Genomic DNA, 17,262 nt, shown 5'->3' on the forward strand with positions numbered 1-17,262 from the left:
AACAGGATACTTTCTCATACAAGTCCATGGTACAGCTGGCACATATTAGGAATATGAAGTGTTGGGGTAACAAACGCTTTAAGTCATTGCTGTTTTCAGCATTGCTAAGAAATCTCATTTATATTTCTCTGGACTAAAACTCCATGTTAGGTTCTAGCAAGGGTATCAGAACATTATATTTTTATGAGAGCTCTTCAAAAAGTTTCTGCACTTTTTTATAGGTTTCGCAGATATGTTTACCACAACGTGACAACTCTTATACTAAACTCCAAGGTTGTCCAGCTTGCAAGACAGACTAGTCACAAGACACTCTCAGACATGACCAATTACTACTCCTCCCGCCCTCACCATTTCCAATGAAAATATAAAAGTGCAGAAACTTTTTGAAGACTCCTTGCTTATTATATCATTTAAAAGTTACATTATATTATTAAAAGTTATTTAAAGTTTTATTATTTTTGTTTGAAACAAATAGCATACTGTATGTCGCCATAGCATGTAACACTTTACACCCATATAGATACTAAAGGGGCACTTACACAAAAAGAACACACATCCTTATTAGGGCTAAAGCAAACACTTCTATTAGCCGAGTTAATCATAACCTAATACATTACTGGGAAAAAAAGTGTGTAAAAACCAAATTGAAGCTGTTTTCTGAAAAGGTGGATTGATGATGGTTATCTCAAAGCAGCTCATAATAACCCTTCTGGCAATAGGGAGAAAGTATGACTCAGGGGGCCAATTTGGACAAAACTATTTCCTGCCCTCCTCATAGCAATCCTAGCTCAGTAATACTGACCACCCAGGAGAGGTTGGATAGCAAACATAGTAAAGCTAGAAAACCTAATGGGTCTGCCTTACATCTAGACTCTTGCTGGGGGGGTCCTATTTAGAGTTTTTCTCCCATTTCTAAATGTGACGTTAAAGGTTATGTTGCTATTACCCTTAGCTTGCTTTAATAATATAAAGGTAAATAAGTCACTGAACTTACTAACCTTTAGAAATATCACATTCTTTCATATGGTTGCAGGATTACGCATTTATTATTAAAAAATTAAAAGGGTGATAAGCTTTTTCTCTGACTATACAATTTGCCACAGTGTTCTAAATGTTTAATAGGGAGAAAATATCACTATGCAAAGTATATCTAAAGCCAAAGGTTCTATTTTGTTGTTTTTGGATATAGTATGAAATGGCTAAAAGATAAAACCTTTGAAATTATGGGAAATGCCCTCTTAGACAGTTGTAATCAGAAGAAGTGTACATCTGCAGCATTAGTCTTGCCCATGTGGTATCCAGAACAAAATTAATGTTCCAGCATAAAGCAGTGATAGTCATTGTTTATTTGTTACGTGGGAGAAAGTAATGTATTTGTTAATTTCTTCTTTTTCTTTTTTACACCAGGTGACAGAGGATATCCAGGCCAACAAGGTAGGGAGGAGTTTGAGCCCAATGTCCTCTGTAATTAACGAAGAAAACAAAAAAAAAAAAAAAAAATATATATATATATATATATATATAAATATATATGTTTTATGTTTTAACATCATGACTGTGAAGAGAATGAAATTGCCTAAAAGAAATTAAATGAAAAAACCTGCAAGTGTGGTGCAGTGTGGATGGAAATAATGTGGATTGTCAGCGTAGTCAAAAGGCAGGACCTTATTATTAATATGATAAATAAAAAACTGCCCTCAATATAATAATATGCTAATATGGGTGTTGCCCTTAGCAAGTAGTCACATTGTTACTCATATTTATTAACTAAATCAAAAAAATTACACATTTGATTTTTAAAGTTGTTAGATGGATTTCCACCTCACCAATCCATAACTTCATTGGCCCTCATTCAGTCAGCTCTAAACATCCCTTTACTCTGTAATAAATTATATATACTGTTGCCTGGTTTCGTTACTTAGATTCACTTTGTAATCTTTGTGACAGGAACTCCGGGTCTCATTGGTCATCCTGGCACAGAGGGACCCAAAGGACAAAAAGGCAATGCAGGTAAAAACTGGCTATATCAGTGTACAAATGTCATTCTTAAGATAGATTCAGGTTAGTGTCTAACTTTGTGGGATATGAGACATCAATGCTCTACCATTTGTAGGTGATTCCGGTGTGGAAGGTCCACCTGGGCAAAGAGGAAGGGATGGCTTACCTGGAAATCGTGGTGACCCTGGTCCACCAGGCGTAGGAGAAAAGGGAGACAGAGGTAAATATTTTCTATGTGCGTTTCAGTGTATTCAAAAGGTTGAATATAGGCACATACTGTATATATTATTTTACATAGGAGCTGCATGTATGGCTTCTATTCAATTTTCTTAAATGATTGGTGCCATATTGATTATGGATCTAGTTCTTCACTAAAGGCAGTGGATATGGACTCTAGCACTCCTTGCCTCTCAGTCACTAAGCTTTGCACAGGGAATTCTACTATATATTCCACTGCATTGAAGTATGCAATAGTTGCTCTTGTTTTATTTTTGTTTTTTTATATTTATTCTCATATAAAATAACTAAGTATTGTTTCTAAGGATTATCCCATACCTAATTTATCTACTACAGGTGTTCCAGGTGAACCGGGTGTTCCAGGTTTAGCTGGTGTTCCAGGACAAATGGGACTAAAGGGTAAGCATGTTTTAAAAACTCTGTACTAATTTAAGGTATTTGTAACTAGTTAGTATGCTAGCCGTAATAACCTACTTCTTTTTATTAGATGCCCCCATCCAGAATTGGTGATTTTAACACAGTTCCTGACAACTCTCTATACTTATTTGACATGGGCTGAATGTCACCATGGTTCCTAATGCAAAAGATCTTACAACATAAAGGATAGAAATCTGTTGAAAATTTTACACTGACTAAATCTTTTTTTTTTTAAAAAACCAGTGAGGCAATATGAAAATTTTCAGCAGACAACCCTTAAAATGTAATATTTAATATTTAAATATTTAATATTTAAACACATTTCAGGCAATTAATCTTTGTTACACTTAAAGAATATCTAAAACCAAGAACAGAAAAATAAAGATAAAAAGGGACCTTACCTCTGTTACCCACAAGCAAACTTTAATGCCAAATAAGACATATATAAAATATGCTCATTTATTGAATCATATACCGTAGGTAAAAGAACATACAAAAAAAAAAACAATAAAATAAGCAAACTAGTTTCCTAACCAACCACCCTATAAGGTATAATCCTAAAAAGTCATAACATAATAGTCCTATATGTCCACCGGGCATATGTTTTTAAATGTCACTTCTTCAGGATCCACTCTCTGTTGAGTGAAGATGGGTTTTGTATTAGGAAGTCAAATGGCTGGTGGTCACAACAGGATACATAGATCAAACTAAATATACATAACACATACTATATAATTATATTTTATAATTTATTTCAGGCTGAGGAAGGACCACTAGCTGTGAAACATGTAGACCCGGTGGACATATAGGGCTACATTGTTATGACTTTTCAGGATTATGTTTTATAGGGTAGTTGAAAATCTATCTTGCTGGCTTGTTTTAATAGTTGTATGTACTTTTACCTACATAAAAACCAACAAATCCGCGCTTAGGATAAAAAACTCTAAAACCAAAACCAAACTTGAAAGATACAACCCAATGAGGAATGTATCAAATATAAAAAAATAAAGTAAGTGGTTGGCGCTACCAGACGTGAGGCCTTGAGTAGGATGAAAATGTGCTTCCCAAAATTGTGAATAAAATATAACAGTGTGTTGTATCCAGTAGGTAGAATAAAGGTGCAACAAAACGTGCTGAATAAAAAAATGAATGTTCCTGAAGGTGTAAAAAATATGTATATATTCCTAAGAGTGTAATGTGTAAAAAATAGGGGGGTTGTGCTCCCCAAATGCAACAAAACAAAGAGTGCTAAATCTGACAGGTGTAGTTAACAAAGTGCAAATGCCAATAATATGACAATTAATATCCTATATATAACCTTATACAAATAAATAAATATTCTATAAAAAGTTTAAAAAAAGGGGGAAGGCTTCTTTAGTAAAATTCATAATATCAGTCCATCCTGTAATCAATATATATAAATCCACAAATGAGGATAAATACAATCTGATAAAAAAGTGCCCAATATGTTTATAATAGTAAAAAAGTCCACAGAAGGTGATAACGTGCTCTTATTGCAATAGCCCGGAGTACAGTGAGTGGGCGGAAAAAGAAAAGGTGCTCCCCCTCTCCTTAAGTCCCCCGCTTACCGGACTTAGGTACCCCTGCAGGGGTGAGGCACAGGTCGATATTTGGGGATCGCTCCCTCACAAGCCTTATCAGGTCCCTAGTCCCGTTCTGTCTCCTCAATCCTACTTCAGTTCGGTAATAAGTGGCTTAAAACATCGATATCCCATTCATTTGGAAATGACCAGAGTGATCCCAGGGCATGTGTAAAAGAAAAATGCTTCTGATAGTGAAGGATCGCTTTAAAACCTTTATTTCATAAAAAAGACAAGTACTCACATTGGCAACTGCCGAACAATGTATCTGTCTGGTATAGGAGCCGCAACTTCCTCTCTAGCGGTGTGCGCCTAGAAACGGCGTGCGTGCCAGCCGCCGGATATGCGTCCCAAGCCTCTATTTCGATGGACGGAAGTGATGTGATCACACGCTCACATTTACCTACATGATTCAATAAATGTGTAAGAGTTTGCTTGTGGGTGTTGGAAGTAAAGTCCTATTGTATCTGGATTTTAAATTTTAATTTATTGGGGATACTGGCAGGTCCTTTTTCAGGCTAAGTGCATTTTCTGCGGGTCCAGAAACTTCCTTAGCACCTAACTGATAGCTCATGTTATCAGCGTTCCCAGCTATCTTCTTGGAATTGCAACACTACTCCTCCTTATGTAATAGAGAATAGAGTAGGGAATATGTTTGTAGTCTAAATCAGGAGGGCAGCCAAGGGTCACAACACTGCTTCTGCATGGATATAGTGGAATGAGTGTTGTCACTCTAGGAAAGAAAGTTTGTTACTGGCAAGATTACCACCTGAAAATAAAAGAAAGAAAGAAAAAAAACACTGAAAAAGTAAACAAATGCAGCCACCATAACTGTGGACAAATGAATTGCAATATATTACATTTTAGTTTTTGGGTTTAGATATGCTTTAACAACACAAAGATAGTACCAGTACTCTGATAATCTGCACTTTGTAATATAAGGTTAAAACCTAATTTGCCATTAGAAAACTTGCATCTTGGATTACACTAGGAATACAGCAGAGTTAATCAATGGAGCATCTGGAGGCTGGCAAAGAATAGTTTAAAGAAACGTAAGCTCATGGTCCAATAATATCTATATATAGTCTAATATTTCCATTTCTATCTGCAGGTCTGCAGGGCCCTCAAGGTTCTCAAGGTCTTCCAGGTATGTTGTCAACAGTGGTAATTAGAGAAAATATTATAATGTATAAGATGATTTTGTGATAATGTGACAGCAGTTGGTAAAATTTCCTTATCTCAGATTTTAAAGCTGAACTTCCCAATAAGCAAATATTGTTTGAACACAAGAGTCATATGTATTCTTACTTGAGCTTGTGCTTTGTGTATTTCTTACAGATCTGTGCAGTAATTTAGTGTAAAACTTTGTCTCTTTGCTGAAGTTATCTGTAATAAAGACCGGTCACTGCTGCTCTTTTTCCTTGTGCAGGGTGGCTGGTCTTGTCTCTGCCCCCTGTAGTTTTCAGCAGACAGCCTTTAGTGGGTGGACATGTTTGGGCCCCTCCCACAGCTCCTCTCTCTGCACAGACTATGCACAGCCCAGCGATGATGTCACTGCTACTTTTACAAAATAATATCTGCTTTTGCAAAGGCTTTTGGTGTACACAAAGTGTATTTATATCCGTTGTGGCTATTGAGGAATATATTTAGGTGAAAAGTTGTTTTTGCCTGAAGTTCAGCTTTCAGCTTCCCATTATTGTTCTTTCATTGAGAACATGGGATACTTGTGGACCTCACAGTGTTGAAGAAGCACAAGTCCCAGCACTGCCAAAAGCCACTAATTGCCAGACATGATGGGATTTGTAATCTCTCAACGACTGTAGAACCAGAGGTTTTCTAGACTGATTTACGTATTTATAGGCTTTAGGATAATTTACTTTATAAGACTCTGACTAAAAATCATATTTTAATCTATCGTTCATATATATAAAGATATATGATATATCTTTTTTAAAAAGCTAGTACACTTCTATAGTAAAAACATGTAATTCCATTTTTTAACAGGTACTCCAGGGCAACAAGGTTACAAAGGTGAAGCCGGGTTTCCAGGACCTAAAGGTAAGATCATATTCAAACCTATGACAGTTATTATGCCTGCTGGTCTAAGCATGATCAATGCTTGGACCCATTAGTAGAGGAAACAGTGATAGCACCTATATGACTTGGTTGGGGGTGGGAGACTCCCTATCAAGCTCAGCAGATTAGACATTCAGCTTAATGGCAGTAGTATCTCTGCTTTCAGGATCTCAAATGCTTTTGTATACAAAAGCAATGCATAAATATATAGCAATGCATAAATGTTTTGGCAAATGTTTATGATAATTTAGACATGTATGTTTATTTTCCCAACCAGGTGATAAAGGACTCGCTGGACCACCTGGAGTTAAAGGTATGTAACATGTATTTTCCGGGACCTATTTCCTCTGTTCTCAGGCCTATGTACAACACAATATAAACTTAGTGTTTTTATTTGATAGAATAAAAATATGTTTGGTTTATTTTAGGTGACCAAGGAGACAAGGGAACCAGAGGTCTTCCAGGTCAGTAAGAAAGCAATGCAGTGCCCAAAATGGGTGACATACATGTAAATATTACTAATTATTAAGGCCACTACCAATTTTCTTAAGACCTTAACTGAGCAAAATGTATTTTGTATATATCTAAATTGACCAAATAGTCTTTAAAAATGTTAAAAAAAAGTAGAAATGCAAAATGCCTTTAATGGTGCCTGAATTTTAATATGTGAATCTGGTGGATATCTTATAGTTGCTGGCACTGTATCCGAGAAATAAGGATAATAATTAGATAAAAAATATAGTAATGCTATTAAAATAATGTCAGTTCTGTCTATGGAGTTTCTTTTCTGGATTTCATATACCATACTTTTTTTTATTTATTTATAGGAGATCCAGGGCCCAGAGGATTACCAGGACCCTCAGGAGAAGCAGGAGCTAAGGGATCAGCAGGTAAGATCTCATCATTTTATGATGCTAAGAGATCAAATGCTTTGCTGTGTTCACAATTTTTGTCAATTAGCGGGGAAAAAAAACTTTCCAACATTGCCCTGCTATTTGCAAAAAAAACCTTCCATAAACCTAGACAATCAAAACTGAATAAAATATTCCAATGCTTCTTTTCAGGTCCACCTGGACCAGATGGACATCAAGGTCCAAGAGGTAAAGTCTGGCATTTATTTTAAGCTTTTTTATATTTCTCTATTTTGTGTCATTCGTCCTTTAACTTTATTGCATGTCAGTCAACTGTAATGGCAAATAAAAAATGTACTTACAAGCAATAAAAAAAAGAGCAGATACATGTTTCTCTGCTACAAAGGCTTGTACATTTGAGCATCACAAAATATCAAACTAGAACATATAACCTCCACTTTTTTTTTACATTTCTTGAGTTACTGCCTAGTTTTCTGCCTAGGCAAATTATGTCATAGATCCCAGTAATCTTCAGGAGGAGAGGAGAGGAGGAGGGCTTTTCTCAGCTAACACAACAAAAAATAGTGCTGTAGGAATACTTTAAATGAAAACTCACTAGTGGAAAGTCCATAAAAGTCTAATCCTGGTATATTAAGATGAGAATGGCAGGTGGTTGATCAAGCTGAGCACCAGTGGCAGCACCCATAGGAGTGAAGCAAAACTCTGCAGACAATAAAAGAACATAAGAGGGGTGCCAGACTAAGTGCAGCGGTTAGGTTACCTGGATTTATTAAAAACAAAACAAATTGGCAACTCATTTTTGTAGATATAAACAAGCATGTAAAAAAAACTCAGAGGCTAGGCATGAGGATTCTCTGTGGATGGTATATCAGTGTTCATTTCCCAGTGGTGAAGCGGCAGAAGCCTGAAACTATAGGAAGCGAAAAGGAGGAGCAAACCCCCCGATGGGACTTTAAATGGTCTTAGACTTAATAATGAAGTATTTGCATAGTGCAAGTAGGATATAAAGCATGTATAAGATTAAAAAAACATATTTTTATTAGAAAAAAGATCATAAAAGAAAAGAAAATGTCCAAAATAATATACAAACACATATATGGGTGGCCAGCCCCTTTGTTTCGAAAACTATAGGAAGTGACCGGGCGTGAAGGTAACAAGCGTTGGAACACAAATTATGCCGTCTAGGTCTGAAGAAGAAACTCAAGTTTTGAAACGCGTTACCACCCACTCTCCTCTGCTGATGTCAGATCCGGCGTGGCACCATTTGTGTTCCGTGTCATCCATGGGGAATCCTCATGCCTAACCTTAGAGTTTTTTTACAATGCATGTTTATATCTACAAAAAATTTGAGGTGCCAATTTGTTGTGTTCTTAAAAAAATATTGGTAATCTAACCAACGAACTTAGTCTGGCGCCCCTCCTATCTTCTTTTTTTTTTTCTCAGCTAAGCACACTTTCCTACATGCATGCTTGTGCTAAGGGCAGATGGATTCCAGGAAGTAAATGCTTCATGAATCATTTGCCTTTACTCAAGATGGGTTTGGTAAGTAATGATAGGAGGGGTTTTCTAAAGTAATTTCTCAACTAAATAAAGCATGGAGACATGGATAGATGGGGGAGTTTTCTTTGAGTATTTGAATAATAATAGTATCTGGTGCTCAGATGCAGTGAAGATCCGCTTTAAATTCATACCCATAAATTCACCCAAATGAAGGAACGCCCACAACCATTGCCAGTCTCCACACACAATCTTAGCTGCAGGGAGATGAATTGGTGATTGACTATAGAACAATTGTGGAATAAACATGCATTAATTGCATCAGCGAGGTATGCATGTTTATAGCACTTCAAGATATCGTGCAAAATATCTTATTCAGGCAATTGCACTATAAAAGATGACTTTCCTCTGTAATAATACGTATTGTCTGTGGTGTTCAGGTGAACAAGGGTCTATTGGATTGCCTGGACCAAGAGGACCACCAGGATCATCAGGAGACCCCGGAATTCCAGGTAAGAAGCTTTTCTTCTCTCCTGAATTTAAATCAAGGGAGCAGCTTTCATCATGAGCCATATTGGCAGTATTAAAGAAGATACCTTGGTACCTTCAGATCAGTTCAACATTTTAGCTTGTCTGTCTATAGGCATAGCAAAGGCGACATTAAAATAAACAGATACCATGCTCTTACATTGTACATATTGCTTTTAACTCTCTAGGAAGGCAGAATACAGAATGATCAGGTAGTATGGGAACTGAGGGTAGATCTATCCCCTTTTGTTTTGGTTGACCTCTGTGTCATTCATTTCACTATATAGACTGAAATCTATAAGCCCTTTCTTCTTTCACCTGCTTAAATAATAACCTTTCATTGCCATTAGAGCCAGCAGGATATATCTCCAATAACTAAAAACAAAAAGCAAAAGTTAGCTCTAATATTAGCAATTATAGATGTTAAGACATGGTGTTACTGATGAGTTAATTATAAGGACTTCTTTGGTGCCAAAAACCTGGTTCAAACAATTGACAATATGTTTCCAATAGGAGCAACAATGTTGAGAAAAACACATAGGGGTTGATTTACTTAAGGCAAATAGGCTGATAGCTTTTGCAATGGATTATTTTACTTTACAAGGGAATGTTCCCTTAGCTTAGTCATTGAAGTGAAGCTCTGCTGACCTTGATATGATTGGATACTCCTTGCAAAATGAACTTCCACCATATTCACAGGGAAAATTTCCTTGAAAAGTGACCTGCCTATTTGCCTTTAGTAACCACCAATAGTTCTGTCCACAGTATCTTAGCTATGTACTAAGGGTGTTTTTTTTTTATTTTTTATTTATTTAGTTATTTATTTTTTTATTTTTTGTACAACCCTTCAATAGTCAGTCAAGTTAGAATATTTACAGCATAGGTCAGCTAAACAAATGTTTGTCCATTAAATCGACTACTTGCTCTAATGATGTCCTTCTCACTTCATTTTCATGGATAGTACCTTGTTCTGTTTGTGGGCAGAGGGTTGGGTGTACATAATGTGAAATGTCACAGAAAGTTTAACCCATACATAATTTATTTAGTGCAAAGAATCACAAAACACATGATACCTATTTCTACATAATCCTTTCCGTTCAGTTGTTGCTTTAATTATTCACAACATGAAAGCAGATCTTTTTAGAAAGCTGGTTTTGCTGGCACAGCATTTACATTACAATGTAGTTACATAAACTAATAAATTCTATTGTTTTGTTTTTGCCTTATTTGTAGGACTTCCCGGAGCACAAGGCCCACCAGGTAATACTTCTGAACTCAGTCTATAACACGTATGTAACAATACTCATTCCAACCAAACTCTCAGACAGTAGGCAGAGAGAGTACTGGGCTGGAAAATGTCTAGTGTCCATTGATTAATTGTGCAATAGTATCCTCCTGGTGAGAGGACATTTTTACTATTTCACAATTCTACAGTAATGAATTCCTACACATCAGTGCAGTCTCTTAATATGTTTTATATGTAGATTTCAGTTGAACACCAAACATGCGTGTAAGTTATAAAAATTGGGTTGGCTACAGAGCAGATGAGTCATTACTAAGTCTCTGTCCTGAATTCTTAATATGGGTTTCATCTTCCAACTTTAACTCATTGCATTTATCAAATTTTAATAATTAAGAATTAAAGAGAAAGTGTAGGTTGTTTTGCTTTTTAGTATCATTTCATAATGGGTAACCCTATTGATAGGATTGTCACATGAAATGTATGTACAGTATATTTTAATTTTTAGTTTGTTGATAACTGCGGTTATCAACATCAACTGCAGATAACTACAGTGGGCCACTTGGCAGGAAATAGTAAAATATATTTATCAATTAATATGGATATATTCTTTAAAAATATAATGTAATATTTTATTTTTAATATATAAATAGAATTTTATATATTTAATTTCTGTGAAAAATGTAATTGTATATAAAAGTGATTGTAAACTTTACCTTGTAAAACAACCCATTCAGTTTAAAATAGAAATGAAAGGCATTTTTATAAGTGATCACATATCCTCAGTTCTCAGCTGCATAAGAGCTGGAGGAGGAGAAACAGCAGTACACTGATCTTCCCAGTGAAAGGTTGTGCAGGGGAGCTGTGTCAAGACTAGTCTGATCATTGGAGTAGAGCAGCCTGAGTTCCCAGCACAGCTACGGAACAGAACACAGTGTGTTCTCCTGCTTAGTGTGGTCATTTTTTAATAGGAAAGCAGGAGAGACTGGTAGGAACTCCAGAGTTTTCACACAAAGGAAGCAAGGCAAAGTGAACAGGATATTTTTTGTCATACAAATGCATGATACAGCAGGAACATTTTAGGAATATGAAATGTTGGGTTTACAAATGCTTTAGATGGAAATGGGTTGTGGTAAAATGTATACTGAATATCAGTCTCCAAGTGATTTCCTGTTCAGCAGGACTGGGAGAGGGAGGGGCAGCATTAGCAGTCAATCGCTCAGCAGTGACTGAGCTGGGTGATGCTGCTGCTGTTTTATCAGTGCTCAGTCAACAACTTAATGTAGAACTATTGGCAATTTTTTTTCTCATTTTGGATAGAGCAAGTGCAGGTTATAACCCCTGTAAGATTTTTTTTTTTGCCATCTGTATTCCATTGTGGAGATTTTCCTTCACTTCCTGTCCCATAGCCAAACAGGAAGTGAGAGGAAATCCCTGCAAATCAAAGAAATTCCTTGAGGACCCCCAGGTCACCAGAACTAGTGTCCCCATTGGAAGATTTCCCTCTATTACTTTTTTGGGGACAACCCAAAATTTAGGATTTTTTTTACTTTCACTTTTAACAATAATGGTAAACAGGAAAAATGGAGAGGCTGAATCTCCTTAACGGGGGCACAGAATAAAAACTGACAGGTGTTTTATTCCTTCTCCACTCTATCCAAAACTAAAAGAAAAGTTTTGCCTTTAGGTATACATATACTTTTAGAGAACCATTACAAATCATCCCTGTAATGTAGCTAATATGTTTATTTCCTATGATTGTCGGCTCCATCCAGTGGCCATCATGCAATACTTTCCTTCAATACGATTCTTACAATCCTTATGCAAAACTGCATTATGGTCACTAGATGGTGCTGACAATCTTAGGAAATAAACATAGTAGACATTTTACTATGCAACGGATACATTTTTGCTTTGGCTGGTTAATTATTACAAATTATATTATCCTGTTAGGGAATTTTATTAAAAAATTAACAGCAACTATTTAATGTAAATCTCAACTGTTTTAGGACCACCTGGAACACCTGGCCGAGGAGGAGCCAAAGGTAAATAAAAGGATGAGATGATATTTAAATGATCAGAGACTTTACATTTGTTTTCATCTACTTCAAAAAAGAGTATTATGCTAAAAATAATAACTATATATTTCTGATGCCTTGCCATATAGGTGACCCTGGAGATCCAGGAAGAGTTTCTTCAGGTACGTTCTTATATTTAATTGTGCTCAAATGCTGTCATTGTTTCCTTGATATAGTCTACTGTACATACAAACTGTTCCCATTGCTAGTGTATAGCACTGTGTTAACAGTTGATATGTATTTTTCATGGTGATTTATTAACTGTCATAGCAGTCGTGTAAGCATTGGAGTATCTGACCATAAAAAGTCCTAAGGGCCATCATTACTGACACTACAGTTTTGGGTTGGCAACAGTGGGTTTCACTTGTTGTTTTCTTGTATATGCCAAGGATTCCAGTGATGGGATATAGTTGTTTCTGTCTTTTCAAGACTGTTAGTAGCCATGTAGCCATTTATGATCAATCTAGGTAGGAGCAATCACAAAACAAGCAATTAAAATGTAATTTCTAATATTAAAATGAAGCAACACACTCAGTATCATTACACACTTTGCGATTGACTGAAAAATATTGTTCAAAAATATGATCTATCAGTCATAAATCTAAAGGAGCTATGAAAAATACTTCTTTAATTGATATATATTACAGTCAATTCACTTATACGCATAATCGGTCAAGAGCTTATTAAATCAGTCATATTGTTATGTTTGTTAGCACCTTATTAACAATGTCATTGTTTTCGGGACTTAACTCCCCAAAACCTTGCTATGAAACAACCACTGGATAGAATGACACCATCTCTATGCTTGTTTGCAATATTTGTATCATTTAGCAAAAAGACAGGCTTGCTCTTTTATGCTGTATGGTGGGATATGCAGAAAACAATTATATGCTCTATCCAAGCCCAACAAAAACAACAACTCTCTAACTTACTCTATATGTAAAGTAATTAAAGTATATCTAAAGCCAAAACTTTTTTTTTCTGAATTTTTTTTGTAGAGAATAGCTAAACTCACTTTCATTTTTTTTCTTTGTGCCTCTTTGGGGAGATTTCTCTTCACCTGGAAACACAATAGAAAGTACGAAAAAAATCTTCCTAAAGTGAGAGAGAATTCTCTCAAGTGTCTCTTTTGGAAGATTGGCCCCTACTTTATGTTCAGCTGTAAAATATTGGCTTTCCCACCACTTTTGTGCCCTGAAGTAATAGTCACCAAGAGAAATAGAAGGGTGAATCAGTTTGGTGGGGACATAGACAGTGGTCAATACCCGAAATAGGTTATAACCCTTCTCTGCTAAACTTTAAAAAAGTTTTTGCTTTAGATGCACTTTAAAATGTGTATATAATATAGCAAAATGTATAATATAGTAAAATATGTAGAGTCATGTCTTGCAGTACAGACATTATTTGTTTTTCTTTCAGATTCTGGTGCATATCCCATGCCAGGACCACCAGGACCACCAGGACCTCTGGGTCCAGCTGGATCACCAGGCGTCCCAGGTATGTTCACATACTAGAATTAAACGTGGCTGGGTACTGGACTAGCCATTGATTATGCTACTATGATTATGTATTATATATATAGGACCTTCTTAAAAAACATTTATATTTAAAGTAGTATTAAACCCAAAAACAAAAATGGAATATATTGCAGCTTTTCAATCCTAAAATGTGGTGGATGCATTCGTTTTAAATGTTTAGGCTTTTGTTTGCCTTTTGTTTTCACTTGATAATCGAGCCCGTAATACACTTCCTGTCTTAGAATGTCTTTATTCTGGATGAAGGAAAAGTTGAGACACCTTTAGGCAGCAGCATTGTCAGTCTAAGGAGAGGGTAGTGTTAGACTAGTAGATTTGGATGGACTTGACAAACAAATTTAAGCTGAACTCCAGCTAACACTTTATAAGCAGTTACAGTAAACAGTTTGTTCCTTTTTGGGATAAAGGTTTTACATAAATGAATAAAAGCTGCCCATTTAAAGCAACTCTGTCAGTGGTAAATGGTTTGTCTCAACTCTCGAACTAAAAGAAACTATAGGAACCAATAGGTTCTAAGCCCACATAAAATCAGTAACCAAAAAATAAATAAACAACAATAACGAGCTGTAAAGTGTAAAAACACCTATACTGTGAAAAGAAACAAAGGAACCTCGCTCTTACATCATAAAATACATATCACCATAGTGAATAAACAAAAGTGAAAAGACAAATAAATAAATACATCTTCATTTTAAATGATAGAAAATACATAAAAATTGTAAAGTCCACATATAATCCCACATGTGAATACCCTCCTCAGTGAGTATAGGAAAGGTTCCTCTCCACCAGCATCCAGAAGCACTATATACTCACCAGTCTTAATTGACCCCTATTACAGTGAGTCAAATTGAGGTCACAGGAATGAATTCAAACCACTGCTGTCATCTATTCAATATGTATATAAATAGCATATTCAAAGCTCCAGTGTTGCCATATAGAGAGCGAGAGGAAGAAACACTCTCATGGTGCAGTATTTCAAATTATTTATTTAAAAGAGAAGGTTGTATAGCACTTACACATATCTCCGATCAGCTAGAACGCAGGTGGAGTGCAAACCGGTGATTCCTATACAATACATGCTTACCCTGTCCTCTTTGATGTAAGTGCAATACAGCCTTCGTTTTTAAATAAATGATTTTAAATACTGCACCAAGAGAGTGTGTCTTCCTCTCCCTCTCTATATAGCAACACTGGAGCATTGAATACACTATTAATATACATACTGAATGGATGGCAGCAACAGTTTGAATTCATTCCTGTGACCTCATGTATGACATCTTGGATTTTTTCCATATGCGCAATTTGACTCCCCGTAATAGGGGTCAATTAAGTCTGGTGAGTGTATAGTGTGTCTGCATGCTGGTGGAGAGGAACCTTTCCTATACTCACTGAGGACTTTATTTACGTGTGGGAATATATTTGGACTTCTTCATTTAAATGATAGAAAATACATAACATTTGTGAAATATTTATTTATTTGTCTGTTTGCTATTGTTTATTCACTATGGTGATATGTATTTTATGATGTAAGAGCGCGGTTCCTTTGTTTCTTTTCAACTCTCTAACTTACACTTTTTTTCGAACAGCTTGGTCTGTTAAAGTGAAACAATAACATATTTACTAGCCAGATCTACTGTACAAACAAATGGTATGCACCTCAACCTATCACTAACCTTCACCACAAGGAGCATATAGAAGGGCAACGCACAAAAAAATAAAAAAATTACCACATTGCTTACCAGCCAGCAACAAAACCGCATTGATCCTGTCTAACAGTTCCCATTAAAAACAAGGGGTTTAGTTGCACACATTTGCAAACATATGTGTAAGCCACAGTGGCCACGTCAAAGCACCTCAGTGTACTGCAGTCCTAACTCTAAAATTTTGAGGGTCTCCCAAATTGGAGCATATATAACAGTGCATAGATTAAGGGCAGGTTTGCCTGGAGGGAGCCCACCACTCCTTAAAGGTAGAGGGACACACGGGACACCCATTGAGGACACAATGGCAGCTGAAGGTATCCAGTGCATCCCTGCACCAATTCACCAACTGTACAAACAAATGACAACCACCCCAACCTAAAACTAGCTGTAAATATACTGTTTTTTATATCCAATACAATTAATTTTAAATCAAGTTAGTTTGTTCATTTCTGCTGAATTAAGCTACAGCTCATTAAATATTTGTTGCATTTTTTTTATGACAGGTCCAATTGGGCCATCTGGTCTTCCTGGAATACCAGGTAATTAAAACATTATCTATAATAGGGATTTAGGCTCTCTGTAATTAAATTGTTTTGAATATATGTGCCATCATGCAAGAGTTTCAAGGGTTGGACTTTATTCATTATGGGGGTAAGCAGAATGTACTTTGGGCAGGGCCAGATTAACATAGGGGCTATTGGAGCTGCAGCTCCAGGCCCCTACCTTAATATAGGCCCCGGGTTGGCCATATTCACTGTTACCTCTCTTCTGTCACTTGTAAACACAGAAGTCTGGCTTCTATGCTCGCTTCCCCAGGCAGCTCCCTCAGAACCTCCCAACACAGCACGAAGGCCGGACAAGGAGGGACAGTTGCCGATGCATGGATGTGTTTATGGGCTTCAGAGACAGGCATGCATGGCTGCACCCTTCCTCCTCTGGGTGCATGCCAAGGCACGGCCCTTAAGGCCCTTCAAAATCCTCAGCACCAAGCCCATGATGCTCTTAATCCGGCCCTGACTTTGGGCAAATATGCTAAAAACATATTTCTTTGACCAGGTGCCAAAGGAGCCCGAGGTGACCCTGGTGAACCTGGTATCTCTGTCACAAGATCAGATGGTATGTATCACGAAACTTACTATGGAATAATGCCATACATTTATAGAGTATAGACATTTACATGTTTGAGAGGCCGCTTTCTATAGGTAGACTGGGTATTATTTCTTGCCAAGGTATATACAGTATATATATATATTTATTGTCTGCAGGAAACATACATGGGTTAAGCACTTAAAAAGATGAGTCTAAGAATCTAAGAAATGCTTCATTACCTCTAAGTCTAAAGCAACATGTAGCAAATTTAAAGGATTAAAGTTAGTAGCCCTGATATTTGTAGCTCAGCAGGACAGCCAAGGAATTTGAATTGTAAGAAGGAGAGGTCAGCATTGACAGTCTGCGTAGTACTCTCTTAAAAGCTTTTATC

The 17,262-nt window shown here is 36.4% G+C and overlaps 1 protein-coding gene across 1 annotated transcript in view; it reads left to right on the plus strand.

Moving 5' to 3' along the window:
• COL17A1 (collagen type XVII alpha 1 chain) overlaps positions 1–17,262 on the plus strand; it is a 62,484-nt gene that overhangs the window by 28,351 nt on the left and 16,871 nt on the right. Inside the window, exons 21-37 of the mRNA XM_082267349.1 lie at positions 1,408–1,434; positions 1,948–2,010; positions 2,114–2,218; positions 2,572–2,634; positions 5,365–5,400; positions 6,258–6,311; positions 6,607–6,642; positions 6,758–6,793; positions 7,157–7,219; positions 7,394–7,429; positions 9,139–9,210; positions 10,460–10,486; positions 12,476–12,511; positions 12,634–12,666; positions 13,964–14,041; positions 16,286–16,321; positions 16,839–16,898. Of these exons, the coding sequence (XP_082123475.1) occupies positions 1,408–1,434; positions 1,948–2,010; positions 2,114–2,218; positions 2,572–2,634; positions 5,365–5,400; positions 6,258–6,311; positions 6,607–6,642; positions 6,758–6,793; positions 7,157–7,219; positions 7,394–7,429; positions 9,139–9,210; positions 10,460–10,486; positions 12,476–12,511; positions 12,634–12,666; positions 13,964–14,041; positions 16,286–16,321; positions 16,839–16,898 (861 nt within the window). The remainder of the gene's footprint in view (positions 1–1,407; positions 1,435–1,947; positions 2,011–2,113; positions 2,219–2,571; positions 2,635–5,364; positions 5,401–6,257; positions 6,312–6,606; positions 6,643–6,757; positions 6,794–7,156; positions 7,220–7,393; positions 7,430–9,138; positions 9,211–10,459; positions 10,487–12,475; positions 12,512–12,633; positions 12,667–13,963; positions 14,042–16,285; positions 16,322–16,838; positions 16,899–17,262) is intronic.

This window comes from Pelophylax lessonae, assembly GCF_965119305.1.
Source record: "Pelophylax lessonae genome assembly, chromosome: 9".
NCBI classification, from domain to species: domain Eukaryota; kingdom Metazoa; phylum Chordata; class Amphibia; order Anura; family Ranidae; genus Pelophylax; species Pelophylax lessonae.